Below are 22,969 nucleotides of genomic sequence, written 5' to 3' on the forward strand. Positions count from 1 at the left end.
ACTCCACTAAATTACTAAAATCCAATTTTACTTGCATATGATAATGCAGATACACCGTCTGAGGTGAAACGAGGTTCAGGAGATTACTTTCAGCAAACAACAATATTTAAACAAAACCTCAAACAAGTTTTTGCATTTATATATCCACTGGGGTGTATTTTAAAAGTACCCCAGGAGCAGTAATATGCCTCATACAATTTGGTAAAGTTTTGATATTATGACTTTGACGTGATTTTGCAGTGCTCCAATAAATGAGAGCGAGATGTATTTTTTTATATCACGTCGATGGCCAGCAAGCATACGGCTCTTGTAACGGTTTACCGTTATTTCCAATTAAAATTCTACAAAATAAGAAATAAACTTAAACCTAAATATAACTATAAACTACTATAATACACATTTCATACTTATTATCTAAAAAAATATACACAAAAACCTTGAAAACTAATATATACAAAATAAATCTACGAACAAACAGAATTGACGACTGCATTTGCTATTAGGTAAAACTAGATGCGAATACAAAGGACTACGTCACCCGGCTCGCGATAAGCGATGTGAACCGGCCAGCTAATGAGACACATACGCGTCCGAGACATTGCTACCACGGCTTTGACAGCGAGAGGTCAAATCGACTAAATTCAAAGATACAATTTTACAGTCATGATGTGACAAATTTTTAATATGGTGTAAAATTTATTCTAATATTAAATGTGTTAAGTTCCAGTATTTCCCCAAATAGGGTGAGTGTTTTGAATATTTTGTAGTTTTAAGAGAAAGGTAACTTTCATAGTAGTAAATTAAGGAATCATTTTCTTCTTGCCATCACATTTTCATTTAGTTCTTTCTGGGTACATTTGGCTATCACTATCTGCTTATTAACTGTAATTCTCCTATAAAAATAACGCTGGAAATAACAAGCTTCTCGAACCTTCTGGAAATATGAGTCTACCCACTTTATAAAAATCTTGTAGATTATAATCAAAGTTAGGCTTAATTCTAATTTAAATGTATAAAATTACATGCCAAATTGTAGTTGACATGCATTAATAAAGCTTTTAGTTGTAGAAGTACATTTAGTAAATTTAACTTCACTTTCTTCTTTGTTTTAAATTTAAAATGATGATTCTACTTGTGACTGCCACATCATTGATCACCTTTTAATTCTTTGGGGTTCACTACACCAGCCTACTTTCTCATTAGCGCATTAATTTGGCCTAAAATCCGGATGTCGCAGTCACTTGTACAAAATTGGATTTTTCTTGAAATGGCCAATTTTTACCGGAATTCCAGGGACCAAGTCTGAGGTTGGAGTCGGAACCTACCAACCTGAATTCGCATGCTCCGCTTCGTTCCGGAAGGTTCCCGTGCTGGATCTGGAACCCTTTTTTTTGAAGACGGCCACCTCCAAGTTCGACGTTCTGCGACGTAGTGCAGGGAAGTGACCCCTATCAAGGACTCGTTTCACCACTGTTAATTGCCAGCTCAGAAGAGATCCACGACCTTGTCTTTCCTTTAGTTTTTTTTATTTTTTTAAAATTATATTTCGTAAAATTTACTCTGGTTAGTTTTCTTTCGTCTCATTTTGCAATCTACCTACTTCATGCGACGCTAAACGTCACACTCTTTTAATAATAAAACTATTGTGAGACACAGACATATTAAAAATATGAAGAACGGGTCACTCACGTATTTTAAGTCGAAAAACGCTCGACCGACCAACTCCTCCTTCGACCTCGACACGGAGTGTTTAGTTTAGTTTAGTTTATTTATTAACCATAATGTAACATGATCATTACATAGTAAGTCAGCATTTTACAATATTATACTTAAAGAGTATGAATTTACAAAGTAAATACGCTTAGTAATAATAAAAATCTATTTACAATTTGCGTCAATTAAAATATTTTTTAATGATAAATATTCAGTAATCGAATAGAAGGCATGGTTTTGGAAAAAAGTCTTGACTGTATTTTTGAATAGATTAAAAGGTAAATCCGTGACATTTGTGGGCAGTTTATTAAATAGCTTTATTTTTATGAAAATTCCGTTTTTGACACTTTTTTAATCTTAGTGATGGAAGTATTAGTTTGCTATTGTTCCTCGTATTATAATTGTGGCAATCCGAACGCTTAAGTAGAGTGCTTGCTTTCTTGTGAATTTCTAACACAGAGTTGTATATAAACAATGATATGACCGTCATTACTTCAAGCTTCACAAAGTAGGACCTCGCAGATGTGCGCCAATTTACTCCGCATATTATTCTAATCGAGCGTTTTTGTAGAATCAATACCCAGTATATATCTACTGCATTTCCCCAGATAGTAATCGCATAAGTTAGTACACTTTGGACATAAGCATAGTATACAGTTTTTAAAGTTTTTAGGTTAACTAGGGGCTTTAGTTTCAACAATGCGTAATTAGCCGATGCTAATCTATTACAAACTTTGTCAATATGCGTGCTATGTGTTAGTTGACTGTCAATTTCATGTGTGAAACATATCGAGCGATTTTCGACTTAAAATACGTGAGTGACCCGTTCTTAATTTAAGCATACGACTCGCCTATTAGTATTAAGCGGTGCCGTAGCCAATGGACACCTGGAACTGCATTTGTGTTACATGCTCGTTGCTGACCGATAGATTCAATTTAAAGAAAATCTATAGTCAAACTTTTTTTAAAGCTTTATGATGAAAGCATTCTATTATATTGTCCACAGGCTCCACAGGAAAAACCCCCGTTATCCGAAGCGATTATCTATACAATTTCGATAATATCGATATACCACCGATATACACAATAAGAAACAAATTGACTCTTATTTCAAGAAGAAACTACTAAAATAAACGTAAGAAAAATAACTAAAATATCTCTATTATAGCTAGCGGTCTTCATATTTGACACGCGCGCCGCTCAGGTGTGAGAGCGGGACATCGCTATATACGTGCATGACACTGTCTCGCTTACACACCGGGTGCGTCCGCATCAGTGTGACTTGCCCAGACCAATCCCACGAGTAAATGGCGCCGTGAAACGATATTGCCACGTCATAATGGTGGAATAATACATGAACTATCCGCCGGAATGACGTCACGGATGTCGGGTGGTGATATTGGGGATTATATTTGTAGTTGTTATCATGAAGATTGAGACACGGAAGGTACAGTCAGTATAGTTGCTAAGCGGGGAGGTGTTCACAACAACCTTGACGCGACTTTATTGTTAAGAGAATAAGAGCGCGACAAGGTAAACCTCGCCCGCTTAGCAACTTCTGCTGCTGACTGTAACAATAATAGGTTTCTATTACAATGCTGATTTAGGTGTCTTACACTGTTAAAAATTATGTAATTTTAAATTAAATTATGTAATTTTACATGCAAAAAAATTACATAATCCTGTAAAATTCCCGAAAAATCTGGGAAATTTACGGAAAAATATGACATTTTACGTAATTCTCGTAAAAATTTACGAGAATTACGTAAAATGTCATATTTTTCCGTAAATTTCCCAGATTTTTCGGGAATTTTACAGGATTATGTAATTTTTTTGCATGTAAAATTACATAATTTTTAACAGTGTATGTGAAATTGAACGTTTAAACTATTTGCTCATATATTTGTTTCATATCAGGCGAGTCGCGTTGGTATCGTCTTGGGTCGTCCCATTAGTTTTTCGTCAAGTTCTTAAATTAGTCCTATTATGCTTTCGTCACTCATTCTACATTGAAAGATTTGAAAGCCACCGACGATTGTGACGAATGTAGAATGAGTGACGAAAGCAGAATAGGAAAAACGAACGAACTTGACGAAAAACGAATGGGACGACCCAAGACGATTCCGTCGCGTTGATGAGCGATCAAGGTCATCTTGCCCACCTAGGCCGGAAAATTCGTACGAAAATTCATTACCGGTGCTTAACGCAACTCGACGTTTCGCAGCCTTCTACATATTTCGAACGTAACGACAATATTTCCACGTCATTTGCAGGTCATTACCTCGTTAGATACACAGATGATTAAATTCGTATGAGGATTTTGTAGGTATACATTATTGATCTATTATACCTAAACTGGCGGTAAGATCTGTCAAATAAAATTAAGAATAAGTGTATTCTTTTCATAACACTAAACTTTACATTATCAGAATATTATTATCCATGTTCAACATATTCAATTTAGTTGAGCCGTTAATCTTATTTGCTGGATATCATTTTGCATTTTTACTACGTACCTATCTACACTTTTATTGGAATTACTTTCGCACCTAGTACACCTTCGTACTAGTGTTCGACATGCTAACGCCCAATAGATGACACCTTGCTATCACCTCTATTGACAATGACTTAAGTTTCAAGATGACAGGTTCTGGCACAGCGTCGATCAACAGTACGTTTACCTTACATTATCATTAAAATGGTCTTTCATATATTAGATCAGCGGTCGGCAACCTTTTAGCAGCCAAGGGCCAATAGTAGTTAACGGAGGTGACGCGGGCCGTACTTTGTTAATATTTATGACTTTATGAGACATTGTCGTTTGTCACTATTACATACAAAATAGCCAAGGCGCCTCTCGGGCCTCAAATGACAGTTTCGCGAGCCGCATGCGGCCCGCGGGCCGCAGGTTGCCGATCGCAGTATTAGATGAATAAAATTGTCTCGAGAATACGTAAGTCCACGGAGCCATCCTAATACAACGCGACTACGCGATTATCGCAAGTTCTCGCCAATTTTTCGCGTGCGAACGTTGAATGCGAATACTTGTCCTAATTGACAATCGCGCGACTCGCGAAGAAGCCATTCATATTTCATACATACCTGAAATGATGAAACTGCGAGCTGAGAAAGTCCATCGACGTAGGGCCCGAGCACGGCATGCTCGCGCACGCGCAGAGATCTGCGCGTTGTCTCCGGGTCGAGGAGATCGTGCACTCGTTCGTTGTATATCTCCATGTAGGAGACTTCCACCTGACAACAAAATAAAGAATTAGTTTTCTACACAGTTGAGTTTACTACCTGGAATATGGGCATTTTCACTTAAAAGTGTAGGTACCATTTACTTTTTTCGAAATCCATCAATTTTTGGGTTATTTCCACTCAGAATCACGAGGACTATCGCTTTAAAAAGGAAAAAAATGTGTCCAAAAAAAAAATTGGTTTAGTAACGCATTTTCACATACCTACATTTGTCTGGACCGTTACAAAAGTGACACCCAAAATTTGAATGAAAAGCTGGGGACACTTTTTACCTTTGTCTCATTCAATAGTACTCGTGATTCTGTGTCTAAATAACTCAAATGTTGATGGTTATTCGAAAAAAAGTAAATGGTACCATTTTTTCTGAAAACCCCCCATATACAGGTTGCCCAACGGCAGATTAAAATATTTTTTGAACGCGAAGTGCAACGGATACGCGGGGAGGTGTTTCAGTTTCGTTAGTGTTGCATTGATTAGTGACAATATGGATTGTCCAGCAGAGCAGTGTGCAGATGCTATATTGAGGCGTAGGTAACCAAAGGCTTTTCACTTATTACCGCAAGGCGGCATTAATTTCGGAATATATGCGGAAACGGTTGAAAGAGTGCGTATAGCGAAAGTCAGCATTTAGAAAATGTGATTAAAAAAATGAAATCCCCATTCGTCTTCTTCTCATAAAATATAAAGTTTGGTACCTATACATATTTTAGTTGTATTAATCTAAAATCTGAAATCTGTAATCTGCCTCTGGACACTCTGTACAATACAATACCTAATACAAGAGACGCTCCACATACGGGTATTTCATCGATCTACGCGGCCAAAACTCAATTTTATAAAGTGTACGCCAGGTAGAAAAGCGACTACCTGGGTCAAAGGTGATTAGTTGGGGAACAATTTTCATCCCCTTCTACTTTTATTTAGAGTACGCCGTCAACATATGGGCCGTCGGAAATCGATCGTCCCATCAGGTGTATGTGTCTGTTAGGGCTTGCAAATATTCGAAACTTTCAGGTATTCGAATATTCGACTTTTTCTGACGAGATATTCGAATATTCGAATAATTATTCGAATATTTAAAAAAAATAAGAAAAGGAACGAAAAATCGGTTTATTATCCTTTTATTCAAAAGCTTTTTCCACATATTGCTAAAATTAATGATATTTTGCAGAAATCCACTTATTGACTAGATTTTATCATCCTACTCTGAAATACCCACGTTTATAAAAGCAAGTAAGTACCTAAAACGCAAAAATTAGTCATTTTCAATATTTCTTGATAAAACTTTTTATTATAAATGCGTCGTTGCGTGAATTAATATAACTCTAACCATCCAAACACGTATGTAAGAGAGAAAACATTTTAGTAGGTAATCAACTAATCACTAATCATTTTCTGATTTAAATTAACTTCTTGTCGTTAAGAAGCCTGTAAAATGGCCTTTAATTTCATTGTATTTTGAATCTTTATTGACTTTATTAGTCTTGGCAAGTTTAGTTTTGATTCCTAATGGTCGGCTGTTATATAATAAGTTATATAATTGGTATTTGAATATTTAAGGGAAAAAGTTGTCTGACTACGGGGTGGATTATTCGTTAGCTAAAGGTGCATGGTTAGAACTAGTTCGGTAGGTTTGGTATGATCAAATTTGTAAAATTGCGATAAAGGGCAAGGTTTAGACTTCGAATATTCGCTTAAGGTACGATTTTACTCAATAAACAAAATGACCCTTTATCTTAAAACTTACGTACAGTTACTTGTACCTAGAAAAAGCACCGTAACAAAACATACTTTTTGATTTCGTTTCCTTTGAAATTGAGTTAGGTTTAACTGTATTCACGAAGCCTATTGAGAGGAATACAATAAAAACATTATTTCCTTCGCATTTGGGTACCTACGGTTCCTCATTCACTGTTAATACCCGGCAAAATACACAGAAACTGTAACTATAACGGATGAAAATAGATTTTACCTAGTAATAAAAAATATTCGAATATTCGAAACCTGAACGGCCGAATATTCGAATATCAAAACAGGTCGAATATTCGACATATTCGAATATTCGAATATTCGAATTGCAAGCCCTAGTGTCTGTTCTCGGCGTTCTTGCGCAAACGTTAACTTTATCAGCGACTACTTGTGAATTTAAGTAAAGCAGTGGAAGAAAAGTGATGGGTCTTGATACTACAGTTAATTAACTATTAATTTAAATGTATTTTTTTTATCATATATAAAATCTATTCATTATGTTTATGGGATTTGAAACTTAGTCGTTTTGCATGGTATTTTTACGCATTATAGGTCTTATGCTAAGGGGTTTAGTTCTACTATTTGGTGAAATACGGTTTCGAATCCTGTTGTATTTTGAACTTGAAGTCTTTGAGAAGAGAATGCTTTGAAATTTAGCCGCGGAAAGTCGCGGATAAGCGTTATTTTTGGACCTTGAAGTTATGACGAGAAAATGTACTAAATCCTCGTGCATGGATCTGGTACTATAAAAAAATGCATTGTTTTCTATAGGGTAGCTGTCTGAAGAGGCTGCCGAGGCCTGGAATAAACACTTCAAGACATATCATCGAGAATACTCCAGAAAATTTACCAGGGAATCCTGCAACAGGGATATTCTAAGCAGATTACTTTTCAGCTCGGACCCTCTCTTGAGTGCCATGAGAAGCGTAAAAAAGAATCAAATTTTAATTTATATATATAAATTAAATAAGTATTTTATTTTTCCTTCTATATATATTCTTATTTCTATATATTATATATTTATTCCTATATTATTATATGTGTATTTATTTATTATATAGGAATATAATATTTTTATACTCATTATACTTTGTTTTAATTATTTAAACCATTTACAAGTGGTTTCTGCACGAAAATAGTTTTGGCCGCATAGATCGCTCAAATACCCCTATGTGCGCTCTAAGACTAAGGAAATTAAGAGAGCGTTCGTTCAGTTATTATAAATACATATCAACATATATTACATGTCAGACGTTAAATAACGCATCCATCAAAGGATGTCAAAAAAGGACGAGAATTATTATTGGCAACTTATCATCTGTTATACGGGACGTATATTCGATCTCTTTCTGTCTAAAGCTTCTGAGAGAGACGGCCGAATTAGCCAGTTACACAGCCCAATTCCAAACTGACCTGACATCAATTAAACTAGCGCTCAATTGGAGGTCGATAGATCAATCAGCTGTTCCGAGAATAAAGTTCCAATTCGTCGAATGGAAATTATTGAGTGGCTGTCGTATACCGTGACGTCAGAGGCACTGTATCGAAATGTATTTGACAAAAACGTCGATATTTAGGCTGATAAATAGTTTTTACTGAAACAGCGTAACCTACTTTATTATTCCACAATTAATCTTTTGCTGAAATTTCATTTGTTCAAATGAATTGTTTTCTAAAAAAAATTATATAGCTGGTCAAACCAATTTGTCAGTCAGTAAGAAGGTTCTTAGAAAACTATACTCATCCTTTTCTTTTAGGTGCTAGTACAAAGATAGTATGATTCTCTCTGTCTATGATTGAAATGAGACAGTCCTTTGACAAACTATATTTCTAAACATTCGAAAAAACATATTAATTATCGGGTAAGGTTTAACTTGTAACTAACGCTATGAACAAATGAAACATTGGAAAAAATTCTCGCATTACAGGTAACCGGGCGTATATAGGAATGTATTTGTTCTATTTATTCATTTGCTAATTAATTAATCATATTTGTATTAGGTACCTACATTATATTTTTCTCAGATGGGTACAAAATGTAACATCTTATAACTTCTGTCTGTCCTTGTCCCACGTTGGGCGCCAAAACTGTCAAGTTACGTACGCTTTCAAGCTCTTGAAAGAGTACAAAGGTAAGAGATGTTACAAAGGTAACTCACGAACCTACACGCTTAAAAGTAGACGTAGTTTTAGAGCTATTAAAGCGGAGTCGCTGGCAAAAGCTAGTAGCCCCATAAACTTTAATGGGAGGATTTCGAGAAAATGCGTCGTATACGACTTTCAGCCGAAACTGCAGTTCTTAACTGCATTACCTATTAATGTCTCCAGCGATTCAGCAATGGCCAGTGCAATGCCCATCCCCAACCATTGCAGACGATTCTAAACTTTATACAGCATGGTTTAAAATAGCTAGTAAAGCTTGGCTAGTTTAGTTTCTAACTCCAAAAAGTCGTACCTCTCAGAATGCTAGTACGGACATACGTCTTATTGGTGTTAAGACTTAGTTTGCACACAGATTCTTTAGATTACTGCAGTGAATGGACTTAACTGGATAGTAGCCAAAAGTGACTGGCCTGAGAACGGCTTATTTGTCGTAAAATATTGGACAGGTTTTCCTATCCTGTGTAGCAATAATCCTTCGGCCCACGGTTCTATTGACAATATTTGTAAAGTTCGATAAACCTTTTAATTGACACTAAACATGAAAGTAGGCACTAAAACACATCAGCAGGAATTATGTATTATTACTAGACGTCAGACTCTTAAGGGGCCCACTGATTAACAGTCCGCCGGACGGTATCGGCCTGTCAGTTGTTCGGAACTGTCAAAATTTTGTTCTAAATGACAGGCCGATACCGTCCAGAGGACTGTTAATCAGTGGGCCCCTTTAAGGCCAGTTCGGAAGGGACAATTTTTCGCCTAATCTAATTGTAATTTTAATCAGGAGGTGTAGACGCAAAAACGTCAATTCTCGACGCTAGAGCGCTCGACTATCTCCATAATTGTGTACGCATGGACGCTAGATGAAATTGATGGCAGTTTTTTATCTGATCAAATTTTCAATTCTTATCCGGGCTGGAAGAGCCTTTAAAAAGAGCGTTATTCAGCACGTTCACTATGAGCACGTAACAAATATAAGTCGCAAAGAAATTCATAAATAAACTGGTCCATTTCTGCGCTGAATTTTGATCCCGCATATCTAGTCCTAAGATCATAGTGGTAGTATTATGTACATAGAGTTAGACCAAGAAAAGTATGCAGCGATTTTGATAGCCCACGGTGTGCAAGTGTTATTTATACGTCATAATTTCATAGAAGTTTGACGTTTAAAATAACACTTGCACTGCGTGGGCTCTCAAAATCTGCAGTCTTTTCTTGGTCTAACTCTAGTTGTAAGTGTTGTAACAAATGGTATTTGTAAATAACTATACTATACCTTATAAGTGAGCGCTGGCGGTGACTGCTGCCTCGCAATTCTCTCGAACAGGGCGTCGCATAACCGGGGGATGATGCCGCCTTCGTCAGCTCCCGGGGCGCCCATCATCGTGTACGATTTGCCGGAACCTGTGGAAGAAAGGATAGGTTAGTCAAAAAAAAAGAAAAAAATTGTTACACCTAAAAATTAATGCAATAGAAATGTTCAAAGGTGAACTTTTATCTGTACGGGATCTCTTCCAGCTATAAATCTATAATAGAGTGACTTAGTACACTCGAAGGTCTCGAAAATTATTAAAACAACGACCGGAGAGAGGATGTGAAATGCATACTTTATAAAACTCCAAAATTTTTATCACATACTAGTTTATACAAATTTGAACTGTATTATTAAGACAAAAGATTTTAAAATTGCGTGGCAACTGGCAATATGAGTCGGGTGCTTTCAGGAAATGTCAACAGGCTCTTGAAATTAGAAAAGGTTCGTGAGAGGCGTCCTTTTTGGCCATTTTGTTTGAAACTCAAAGCTTAAATGATAAACAGACAGATTCAAGTTTGTAAGAGCTTTTTCTGTTTTTAAATACTGTGGTCAAGTTTAGTCATTTAGTTATGTTAAGTATGTACGTACGTGGTTGTCGTGTAAAGCAAGCATTTAGATATTTATTATTTAATAAGAATAGAAAACATTTAATGTTTAGGTACATTATTAACAAATATTATATAAGTCGAGTATGGTGAACTGTATAAATAGCACACCATAAGCAATATCTCAATCGAGAGTTTGAGTATGTGTATTGTTAACGTTAAACCTTATTTTTACAAGTTTTTATTTTAATTTTAATATTCAATGAATATTACCAACAAATGGCCAAAAATAGATTTGTAAAGAGGCCAACTTACATAATTTCATAGTTTTACCCTGTCCTGGTCACCATACCTAGTTAGTGTAAGCCATTGAAATTTAAACCAAATTATTTAGAAAATAGAGTTGATTTTCAATTAAAAGAAAATTTGGGCCCAATTATTGGCGTGACTCACACAATCACGATCAAGTACCATTTAGTGAGGCGTTTTGTGCGCAGAGTACGATTGTCAGACTTTTGTAGGTACTTAGTGCTTTAATGCAATAAGTCCGGTATAGACATATAATGGTAAAAACACACCTGACCGACTGATACCATTAACCCGTCATCTAAAATAATAAAAATAAAATAAATAAAAATGTTTTATTGCCACAACTACCAAAAAAGAAGAATACATGAGAGAATCACAAAATACACTCCATTTCACAAAGACCTAGCCTATTGTCCAAAGGTTTACCTTTGTTATTATTGTTATTAAGCCTCAAAACATAACCTGTCAACAGCTCGTAACTCAGTAAGCCCCTGAATGTTGATCGATCGTCACAACGACGGAACATCTGCCCGATCTCACGGACCAGTATCAAGCGGGCTTAGTAATTACAACAATACCGATACAATTACACGTGAAAAAAGAGTTGTAAGCCCTTTTACTTTTTAAAAAGGATTTTTTGATACCAAGTTTTTATTTTTAAGGGGAAAGGGGACGATCACTTCTCCATACAAACGGAGTCCTCATTTTCCTATCTCAATATTGAAATTATGGAAAATATTTTTACACAATTAGTATGTGCCTAAGTATATCAACCACATCTATGGCCGCTCGTTTGTTTATTTTGTGGATTTTTTTAGTTATTATAAGAGTTGGGACCTTTAAGAATTAGCATGGAATTCATTTTTCGCTTCTAACTCTTATAATAATTAAAAAATCGAAATTAATCAAACGAGCGAGTTTAGTTGTGTTTAAAATAAAAATGTATCCAGAGAGAAATAAGTTTTTAACAATAATTTAATTTTTGGTGCAAGCTTTTATCGCAAGCTGTACTTTTCTTTCCACTGGCAACTAACACTGATCGAGACAATTCTAACAACCCCAAGCACACATTGAGATCTACAATGTACAAGATTGCTTGTCAAATATCCAAAGTGCAACCAAAATCAGTATGATGTCAGTGTGATGTCTTAGGAATTAGTTAACTAATATAAAGAAAATATCAACGAGTATGAAAATAATGTAACCTACACATTTTTACAATTCGATTTCAACTTACACCCTAAAAAAAAAGTTTACATTTCAAAATCAAGCATTTGAAGACAATGGAAATATAGGACCAAAAGAAATGAGAGATATATAGGGAAATTATACGACGGTTACATACCACCTGGCGCCCGCAAACTATTCAAATATACGTTCCGAATACAATAGGGTACGCCTGGGCGAGATGGTATCAAGAGAGATTGCTCAGTAGCGGTAGCATCGCTGCGTTTGCTATGCCGTAACCCTTAGCAGAGTTTTCTGCTATTCGATAGATATAACAAAAACCATCGCAGACTTGTGTTACATTAACGACGTAATTTGTTTTTAGGGTTCCGTACCCAAAGGATAAAACGGGACCCTACCTATTACTAAGACTCCGCTGTCCGTCCGTCCGTCCGTCTGTCACCAGGCTGTATCTCACGAACCGTGATAGCTAGACAGTTGAAATTTTCACAGATGATGTATTTATGTTGCCACTATAACAACAAATACTAAAAACAGAATAAAATAAAGATTTAAGTGGGGCTCCCATACAACAAACGTGATTTTTGACCGAAGTTAAGCAACGTCGGGCGGGGTCAGTACTTGGATGGGTGACCGTTTTTTTTTTTTGCTTTTTAGGGTTCCGTACCCAAAGGGTAAAACGGGACCCTATTACTAAGACTCCGCTGTCCGTCCGTCCGTCCGTCTGTCACCAGGCTGTATCTCACGAACCGTGATAGCTAGACAGTTGAAATTTTCACAGATGATGTATTTCTGTTGCCGCTATAACAACAAATACTAAAAACAGAATAAAATAAAGATTTAAATGGGGCTCCCATACAACAAACGTGATTTTTGACCAAAGTTAAGCAACGTCGGGAGTGGTCAGTACTTGGATGGGTGACCGTTTTTTTTTTGCTTTTTTTTCGTTTTTTTTTTGCATTATGGTACGGAACCCTTCGTGCGCGAGTCCGACTCGCACTTGCCCGGTTTTTTTGCATTATGGTACGGAACCCTTCGTGCGCGAGTCCCACTCGCACTTGCCCGGTTTTTTCATTTCTCATGCTCTGAAAGAGGGTTATTATTGTTCTAAAAGGTGTGCAGAAAATTATACTTTTCTGCACTGGAGCATTTTAGGTTCCAAATACGATTTTATTAACTTTTTTACGATAAGCAATTAAAATTTGGGTATAAATGGATTTGTTATACAATTTCCATTCTGATATTTGACTCCCCATTCCATAAATAACGATACTTTTGCTTCCCTACTACTTGAAACTCCTACTCTACTCTCTACACTACTTGGAATCCCGCGGTGTGGCACCGACTTTGCCGATCACTGGTCATAACGTAACTTAAATGGAGTTGGGCGGGACATGTTGCTAGGCAGAGTGATGGCAGGTGGACCAAAATGTTGACGGATTGGTGGTCGCTCTCGGATGAAAGAAGCGCCTGGCGTCCGTTAGCTCGTTGGGTGGATGACATTCGGAAAATCGCGGGGCACTTTTGGATGAGACTAGCCCAGGACCGGGATAAGTGGCGTACACGAAGAGAGGCCTATGCTCAGCATTGGGCGACTGAAGGCTAGAATGATGATGATGATGAACGTAACATAAGTAAAGAAAGAGTGTTAACTCCATACATCAGCTTTCTTACCAAAACGCGAGTTATTTCGTAGACGAAATCTAGCATCAAGTAGCGGAATTTATCAGTACTACTAGTTGACAATAATAGATATCGCGGCGAACGAAAACTACAATGCTCAACAATTTTCAGCTAATATTATAACCGGATTAACTGGAAGTCCATTTTCAACTCCTTCTGCTTATAATATTAGTTGTAAATTGCTTTAGTAGTAAATTTATCGTCAGTAGCGACACTTGTGACATCTGGCCCCAATTTCACCACGGCGACAATTGTAAAACATCACCGTTGCTGACGTCACAAGCATCCATGGGCTACGACTACCGCTTAACATCGGGCGGGCCGTATTCCTGTTTGCCACCATCATTGTATTATTAAAAAAAACTTTATTATATCGCAAAAAAGCAGATATTTCTCTTGCTAAGTTTATGACAATTGTCACAAGAAACACGACAATTGTCACGAAATTCCGACATATAACTCATTTCCTGTCAAGATTCACCGACAATTCTACAAATATGTCGACTAGAAAAAATAATTCTTGTTTCACAACATAATTGTAATACATACAATTGTAGCAAAATGCTTGTCATGTTTGTAAGTATTTCTATAGAAAATATTTTATAAAATTGTAATATGTCACCTGTCGCTTGACAATTGTCGCTCGACATATGTCACTGACAATTGTAGCCGTGGTGAAACTGGGGCCTGGTGTCAAGTAGCGGTACTGATAGTTCCACAAGTTAAATAATTTAGATATCGACTACGATATTTAGTTATTACTCGCGTTTTGGTAAGAAAACTGTTACTACTCTTTCTTTACCTTACATTACTCTATGGTTTTTAATCAACGAATATTCTCGATGCGTATAGCAAGCACCAGGCTTGAGAAATGATGATCCCGCGCTGGCACCGCGCCAGTCATTCATGTTGAGAGCTCCGAGTGGAAAGGGGAAATTGGAACTGGCTGGATTGGAGGGGCTGGGTATGCGACATAAAAAAACAACTGTGTCTATAGCTGACTCAACGGAGCAACGCATTTTTAACCGATGTCGAAAAGGTTCTTAGTTCAGCGAGATCTTTTGTTGTGTTTTTTCACCGATTTTTCCAAGACTGGGTATAAAAAAGATTATATTAGAAAGCCTGTTCACTTATGAAAAACAAACTCTCTCTAAAATGCCGCGTACAGATGTTGACAATAAAAGCTGACAGCCTCATAGTGGCAGTCGGAGAATTATGGTTACCCGTGTCTTGTAGCGGTTTTGATTTATACAAGACAAATCGGAGGAACGCCTTTTGTTTTGGGTGCTTTTGTGTAAGGTACAGTCAGCATCCAAGGAGCGGATCAAACTACGCCTCAAATACTCAAAATTATCGACCTCTGAAATCTCAACAAACAGGCATTGTCTTTATATTAAGTGCCACTTGCACCATCCCACTAACCCGGGGTTAACCGGTTAAACCGTTAACCCGGTGTCAAATTGTACTGGTCACCAAGGCAACTCCAGGTTTAACCGGTAAACCCCAGGTTAGTGAATGGTACAAGTGGCCCTAAGTAGGACAATAAGCATTAGTTATAATTCGATTATCAAACTGTCAAACCTTATCTCGTACTGACCCGAGATAGCTATTCTAAACTATTACAGCGATAGACGATAGAGTCGTTGTAACAACAGCCATAATGGTCATAACGAACGATTTCGGTTATCGGCTTAGCTTACTAAACATAAATACTGAAATATTACTAAACATTAATGGGCAAATATTAACCGCTTACTAATATTATAAAAGTGAAAGTTTGTATGTTTAGATATTTCGAAAAACACACCTAAAAAAAAAATTAAATCAAGAGCGGGTGAACGTTCTGGAAAATCAAAATTAATTTTCATATTCGTCCACACTTATCATCAGGTGAGATTGTGTTCAAGTTCAAATATACTTTTCACTTCTCATGCTCAAAAAGTGCACCTTTATGTCGTGCGTAGACGACATAAAATCGCATTTTATGCTCTAGAGCATAAAGTAAAATCATCTATTACGACCCTTATTGACTTAGCAATAAAGTCCAAAGTCTGCCATACAAACTGCCAGCCCTGCCGGCGCGCCCCCGACCGGCGCTCTCCCGATCGGCGTGCCCCGCGCCTCCGACCGGCCCAAGAACAATTTTCTTTAGTCTTGAATAAATACGTTAAAATAACCTAAAATATTTGATTTTTTGTATATTTTCCTCGCAATCGAAGTGAAAAGCAGAGTGTACAACAAGGGCATAAATGTCAATTTTTACCCTCGTCTACTATTTTGGTCTTCGCTTCGCTCAGACCAAAAAATTGCCTCGGGTAAAAATAGGTCACTTTATGCCCTTGTTGTACAATCTACTATTATTTATGTAGGCCTAGCACTAGCAACAAGCACTTATGAATAAAAGGTATATCTTGCATCATCAAGCTAATGTTAGTTAAAAGTGTGGTTAGTTGGTGTGGGTAGTGGACAAGCTTTACTAAGCTTGCTATATAAACCACTTCGAAGCACTAACACAAACCATTTTAATGAGAACCTCACCCATTTAGTTCAAGACGTATAGCTAGGTATACCTAGATCTAGACATAGCTAGGCTAGGTATACGGAGCGAAGCGCATTCGACAATTAATGAGCGCAAACATTGGATAGTCAGGAGTTGGTTCAAGTGACGAGAAACTTTATTAATACTTAAAGTATTTTTTATAATTTATAAACTGCCGTAAAATTGTATCATCGTAAAGAGATTAAAATTGTATAAGGTGTATTCGGGTACTAAATCCCGAAAAGTTCAGAGTGTAGGGTAGTTCCAAAAAAAACTCTGAATAGAAGGAATTTTGTTACGGGTGATTCTGATGTCAGTGTTCGTTACAATTTGCCAGTGAGTCAAAGACATAAAACATGAGTGAACGAGTGTTAAATAACAAATTATCAATAGCAGATCTTAAACCAACACAACTAAATAAGCAAGTAATTTCAGCCACAAGCGTCTGTATCCGCGGAACACGGCACAGATTTAAATCCACCAAAAAAAACCTAGACTTTGACGACGGTGCAGCCCTACCGCAGCCCTAGCCCTAACCCACAACTACCAACCAACTCTCTTCATATATGTATTTTCTTTTTCTTGTTTCAGTTTAAATAAACTTGTTGTTGCTTTTTAGTAAAAAAAATATTTTACAAGCTTTTATTTACTTTCACCTGTCCCGTTTTCTGTAATCAAATCTTGCAAGATAAATTTGATACACTTCCCGGTTTCCGATTGAGCTGAAATTTTGCATGCATGTATAAATCGGATGACAATATTATGGTACCATCGAGCTGATCTGATGGAGACAGGAGGTGGCCATAGGAACTCTGCGATGAAACAACGCAACCTCATTGTGTTTGGGGTTTTTAGAATTGTCTCGATGAGTATTAGTTGTCTGTCGAAAGAAAAGTACAGTCAGCGATAAAACCTGGTACCAAAAATGAAATGTTTGCCAAAAACTTATTTTTATTAAGCTTAAACGTCTGCTAACGACGCCACTGCTTTAGAATCCGCTGCCGCTTGGGCCACATCCCGGCGACACACCTCTGGCACCTGCAGTTTTAGGTCAGGCGGCACCTGCTCCCTGTCTTTGTTCTCCAACCCTACCTATCTATCTACAGACGTACAGACAGCAGTAGAGATGTCAGGCCCCGTTGCGTAGACGTTTCACTTTAATATGGAGTGTGCAGAAACGTCTGACTCTCCTGATTTTAACATTGAAGCCCCATTAGACGGCTGAATGAAAATTGTCCTCATATATAATAGTCATTCACGATACAAGTGCGGAAAAGAGTTGCGAATTACCTATTCGCACGTGTATCGTACAACGTTTTACAGTACATATGGCCCTTTAAACTTTTAACATACACACGAAAAGTGCTATTTTACGCACTAGTGCGGGAAAATAGGGCCATATGTACTGTAATATATATTTACGATACAAGTGCGAAAAATAGGAAACTCGTATGGAGTGGCGAATCGACACGAGTTGCGAATTACCTATTCGCACGTGTATCGTACAATTTTACAGTACATAATATATAGCCAACATATAGCTCTGTAAATTTTCGACGTTCTTACGTAATGCGCTTATTATAGCACCAGGCGGCTTAGCACGGTCGCGTTTTTATCCCTTGTCACCATGCCTGTCACGTTCTAACAAGTATGTAAGTGCGAAAGAGACGCGCATAGTGATAGTCGATAAAAATGGAACCGTGCTGAGCCCGCAGGTGTCGTAATGTAGCACCAGTAAACTGTAAGTGTATACTGTAAGCTACATAAAAGCGCTGCGCTAAGCTTTTTTTAGGCACGCCTTATAGCTCTATCTTTTAGGGGTTTGACTAATCTCAGTTTTGAGAGTCAAACTAAATTAAATAAAAAAAAACCGGGCAAGTGCGAGTCGGACTCGCGCACGAAGGGTTCCGTACCATAATGCAAAAAAAAACGAAAAAAAAGCAAAAAAAAAAAACGGTCACCCATCCAAGTACTGACCACTCCCGACGTTGCTTAACTTTGGTCAGAAATCACGTTTGTTGTATGGGAGCCCCATTTAAATCTTTATTTTATTCTGTTTTTAGTATTTGTTGTTATAGCGGCAACAGAAATACATCATCTGTGAAAATTTCAACTGTCTAGCTATCACGGTTCGTGAGATACAGCCTGGTGACAGACGGACGGACGGACGGACGGACGGACGGACGGACGGACAGCGAAGTCTTAGTAATAGGGTCCCGTTTTACCCTTTGGGTACGGAACCCTAAAAAATATCTCACTCTTAATTTGCACATCATTATTTTACAAACCTAAACTTGTGTAGTTTCTTTACACATTCTACACACCTACACGACCTACACTTTCAGCACGCCTTGCAGTTAATTGCACACTCTGACTCTAATTACTCTCTTGGGCGGAAAGACGCCGTTTCGGGGGCGGATTTAAAGTTTGCAAATAAAGTTAAACTGCGTCAAAATGCGGAGTTTCACAGGTGAAGGTTTGTTAGAGTTGAGATTGCTTTATTTATCTACAAAAATAAGGTTCCTGCAGGGGAACCAGTGAAGTAAATTACTATTTTTTTTATTTAGAAGGGGTCATATCTGTCCTAATCGTAACAGACGCGTTTTGTTAGAGAGTGAATCATCTGTACCTAGTACTATTATTTATTCTGTGATATCAGCTGACGATATTTATTTTTCTTTTACGTGTGCCACGCAATGCCGTTTCCCAAACCACCAACGGAGCGGCAGCTGACGATCACTAGTCTTCATACACGTACACATCGCTCTTAACCACTTTACGAGTTATAGCCCGGAATGCGATGACCGACGAAATTAGCGCCTGGCCTGCGATATGTATAAGTATATAGTATATGTATCTAAATAAACATACAAGTTTACAACTTCACTCCAAAGCTACTTCACCATTATATTGGCCACGTCAAACTAACCAACTACCAACAAAACAAGACTGAAACAAGTTTCCCCAAACTTGTACATTCTATGCACTACAGTTGGCTTCAAAAGAGAACTTTGTCCACTAACTTTGACCACTGGTACACCCTATAGCGTCGCCATAAGGTTCAAATATCGTTAGTTAACTTAGTCCACTCCTGTACTAAGAGCATTGATCATTGGTAGATCTTATTCCTTCACAATAAGGTTTAGATCCGTCAGTGAACATAATTTACTTGTGTACAATGCTGCCAAGTCCGTGCAATCTAAATCGCAAATTGGCTGGACTGGCTTTTTGTCAAAGTGTATTGCTTTTGAATATGAAACTAGAATGTCAACGGTGAACGTTTCGTTTTGCTTTCAATTTGCAGTTTATTCGCTTGTTTACCTGTAGCGATATAATTTAACAAGGGTATGGTATATCGTTGAGAGTAATGTGAATTCTCTTGTAAATGCAGAGTAAAACACATTATTCACTTTTCCTATACAAATAGGCGCCAATTACTATATATTTAGAGGTCTAACATTAGGGTATCTGTCTACTATATTGCGTCAAAATTTGTTCACCTTCTTTTCAAAATGTCACTGATAATTTAATAAAAAGTAAGAAATTGTTCATCGTCAGTTTTCTTGTGTTCAGTTCAACTCAACCCTGCTTCGTCTAGACTACCGTTGAATCGTCTAGAATGTAGTTCAGGAAATATTAAAAAGTACCCATATTATGCATGGCATCAAGCCAAGCTGCATGGTAGAGCAACTCCTTTGATATACCGACCTCATATATTATGTACATTAAAATATGTTATGTTGGTAGCTGATTTACTGGTTTCAATATTTTCGGACTACAGATATTGTGAACGTGTTGACAAAAAAACGACGTCTCGGACGCAACCGGAAAGACACGAGGCAAAGTTTTCACACCTATAAATATTTTAATAATCTTACTTTACCCTCAAAACTACTCAAACACAGAATGGTTCCAAACTTAGTAAAAGGTTAGGTAACATCATTAAGAGCGCTATTACATTTCGGCGTTGAGCGAGTTTAGGTATTTTACGCGCTGCGGCAGGCCGTGCGAGCTCAGTACGCCGATCCCTTCTACCACACTCGCACTACAATGATGGATTAAACATTCTTGATCCTTCGCGAAGCATATTGAAATCAACCATAACAACACTAACTGTACTTAACTTTTAAAGTTCTAAAACTGTTATTTGGTAAGTACGAAAATACTAAATGCAGTGCAAATGTACATAGGGACTGTTCATAAATTACGTCATCTATTTTTGACGATTTTTGACCCCCCCCCCCTCAAATCATCCAAAAATCAAGCTTCGGATGAATCTGTTTCCTCCTATATCATGTTACCATCATCCATGTCCAGACCCCCCCCCCCCCCCCACTCCTCCCATTTGAAACGACGTAATTTATGAATAGCCCCATACTTGTACTTATGAAGGTATATTACTCGAAAGAAATTATAGGTACCTACTCGCTTATTTACATGTTTCGTCATTGCATTTGGTACCTATAGGTTGTAAAGTTTGTATCAACGAGGGTTTAAAAACGAACTGGTACTGAGGATCTGATGATGATTAAGGTGGTCACGGATACCAATCAACCATGTAGTAACATGATTAGGCTCGTTTGATTCGTCTCAACAAGATCTTTGACACTGAAGATACACAGGGTCTGATGATGGAGCTGGAAGGTGGCCACGGGTACCAGTCTATCATGTAACTAAACAACTTCGTGTTTGGGCTCGTTTGATTCGTCTCAACAAGATCTTTGACACAAGACAGTACTCAGGGTCTGATGATGGAGCTGGAAGGTACCATTACCAATCAACCATGCAACTAAACCACATCGTGTTTAGGATCGTTTGATTCGTCTCAACAAGATCTTTGACACTAGGTGATACTCAGAGTCTGATGATGGAGCTGGAAGGTGGTCACCGGTACCAATCAACCATGCAACTAAACCACTTCGTGTTTAGGCTCGTTTTATTCGTTTCAACAAGATCTTTGACACAAGATAGTACTCAAGGTCTGATGTTGGAGCCGGAAGGTGGTCACCGGTACCAATCAACCATGCAACTAAACCATTTCGTGTTTAGGCACGTTTTATTCATCTCAACAAGATCTTTGACACAAGGTAGTACTCAGGGTCTGATGATGGAGCGCGAAGGTGGCGACGGGTACCTGTCTATCATCATCAGCTCCATCATCAGACCCTGAGTAGTATCTTGTGTCAAACATCTTATTGCGACGAATCAAACGAGCCCAAACACGAAGTGGTTCAGTTACATGGTAGACTGGTACCCGTGGCCACAGTCCAGCTCCATCATCAGACCCTGAGTACTAACTTGTGTCAAAGATCTTGTTGAGACGAATCAAACGAGCCTAAACACGAAGTGGTTTAGTTGCATGGTTGATTGGTACCGGTGACCACCTTCCGGCTCCAACATCAGACCCTGAGTACTATCTTGTGTCAAAGATCCTATAGAAACGAATAAAACGAGCCTAAACACGAAGTGGTTTAGTGGCATGGTTGACTGGTACCGGTGACCACCTGCCGGCTCCATCATCAGACCCTGAGTACTATCTTGTGTCAAAGATCTTGTTGAGACGAATCAAACGAGCCTAAACACGAAGTGGCTTAGTTGCATGGTTGATTGGTACCGGTGACCACCTTCCGGCTCCATCATCAGACCCTGAGTATTATCTTGTGCCAAAGATCTTGTTGAGACGAATCAAACGAGCCCAAACACGAAGTGGTTTAGTTGCATGGTTGATTGGTACCGGTGACCACCTTCCGGCTCCATCATCAGACCCTGAGTACTATCTTAAGTCAAAGATCTTGTTGAGACGAATAAAACGAGCCTAAACACGAAGTGGTTTAGTTGCATTGTTGATTGGTACTGGTGACCACCTTCCGGCTCCATCATCAGACCCTGAGTACTATCTTAAGTCAAAGATCTTGTTGAGCCGAATCAAACGAGCCCAAACACGAAGTGGTTTAGTTGCATGGTTGATTGGTACCGGTGACCACCTTCCGGCTCCATCATCAGACCCTGAGTACTATCTTGTGTCAAAGATCTTGTTGAGATGAATAAAACGAGCCTAAACACGAAGTGGTTTAGTTGCATGGTTGATTGATACCGGTGACCACCTTCCGGCTCCATCATCAGACCCTGAGTCAAACTATCTTGAGTCAAATAAATACATATAGAATGTCAGGTCGTTTCAAATATTTTTAATCCTGTCCGGTAGTTTATTAAACTGTACCATTATAAATTATAATACTATAAAAACGGTGCTAGGATCAAAGTCTCTCGTTGCGGTTTACACGCACACAGTATAGCGTTTTACACGGCGCCCGCCGCACACAATGATAAAAAACCTCGTCGTCGCCGTTGAAAATGTGCGGAGCCGACCGACACACGTCCTGCCTCTACAAGCTCTGCCGCGGCACTGAGCTGGCGCAGCGCGCGTCATCGGTAATATAGAGTAGTTTTCAAAAAATTGCCAAAAAATTATAGTAGAATTTCATAAACACTAATGTATACCAACAG

The 22,969-nt window shown here is 38.0% G+C and overlaps 1 protein-coding gene across 1 annotated transcript in view; it reads right to left on the bottom strand.

The window, feature by feature from the left end:
- The window catches only part of LOC134789726 (kinesin-like protein KIF13A), a 262,918-nt gene that overhangs the window by 60,640 nt on the left and 179,309 nt on the right, over positions 1-22,969 (bottom strand). The window contains exons 4-5 of the mRNA XM_063760358.1: positions 10,160-10,287; positions 4,816-4,965 (exon numbers count right to left, since the gene is read on the bottom strand). Of these exons, the coding sequence (XP_063616428.1) occupies positions 4,816-4,965; positions 10,160-10,287 (278 nt within the window). The remainder of the gene's footprint in view (positions 1-4,815; positions 4,966-10,159; positions 10,288-22,969) is intronic.

Source organism: Cydia splendana, chromosome 4 (genome assembly GCF_910591565.1).
Source record: "Cydia splendana chromosome 4, ilCydSple1.2, whole genome shotgun sequence".
NCBI lineage: Eukaryota > Metazoa > Arthropoda > Insecta > Lepidoptera > Tortricidae > Cydia > Cydia splendana.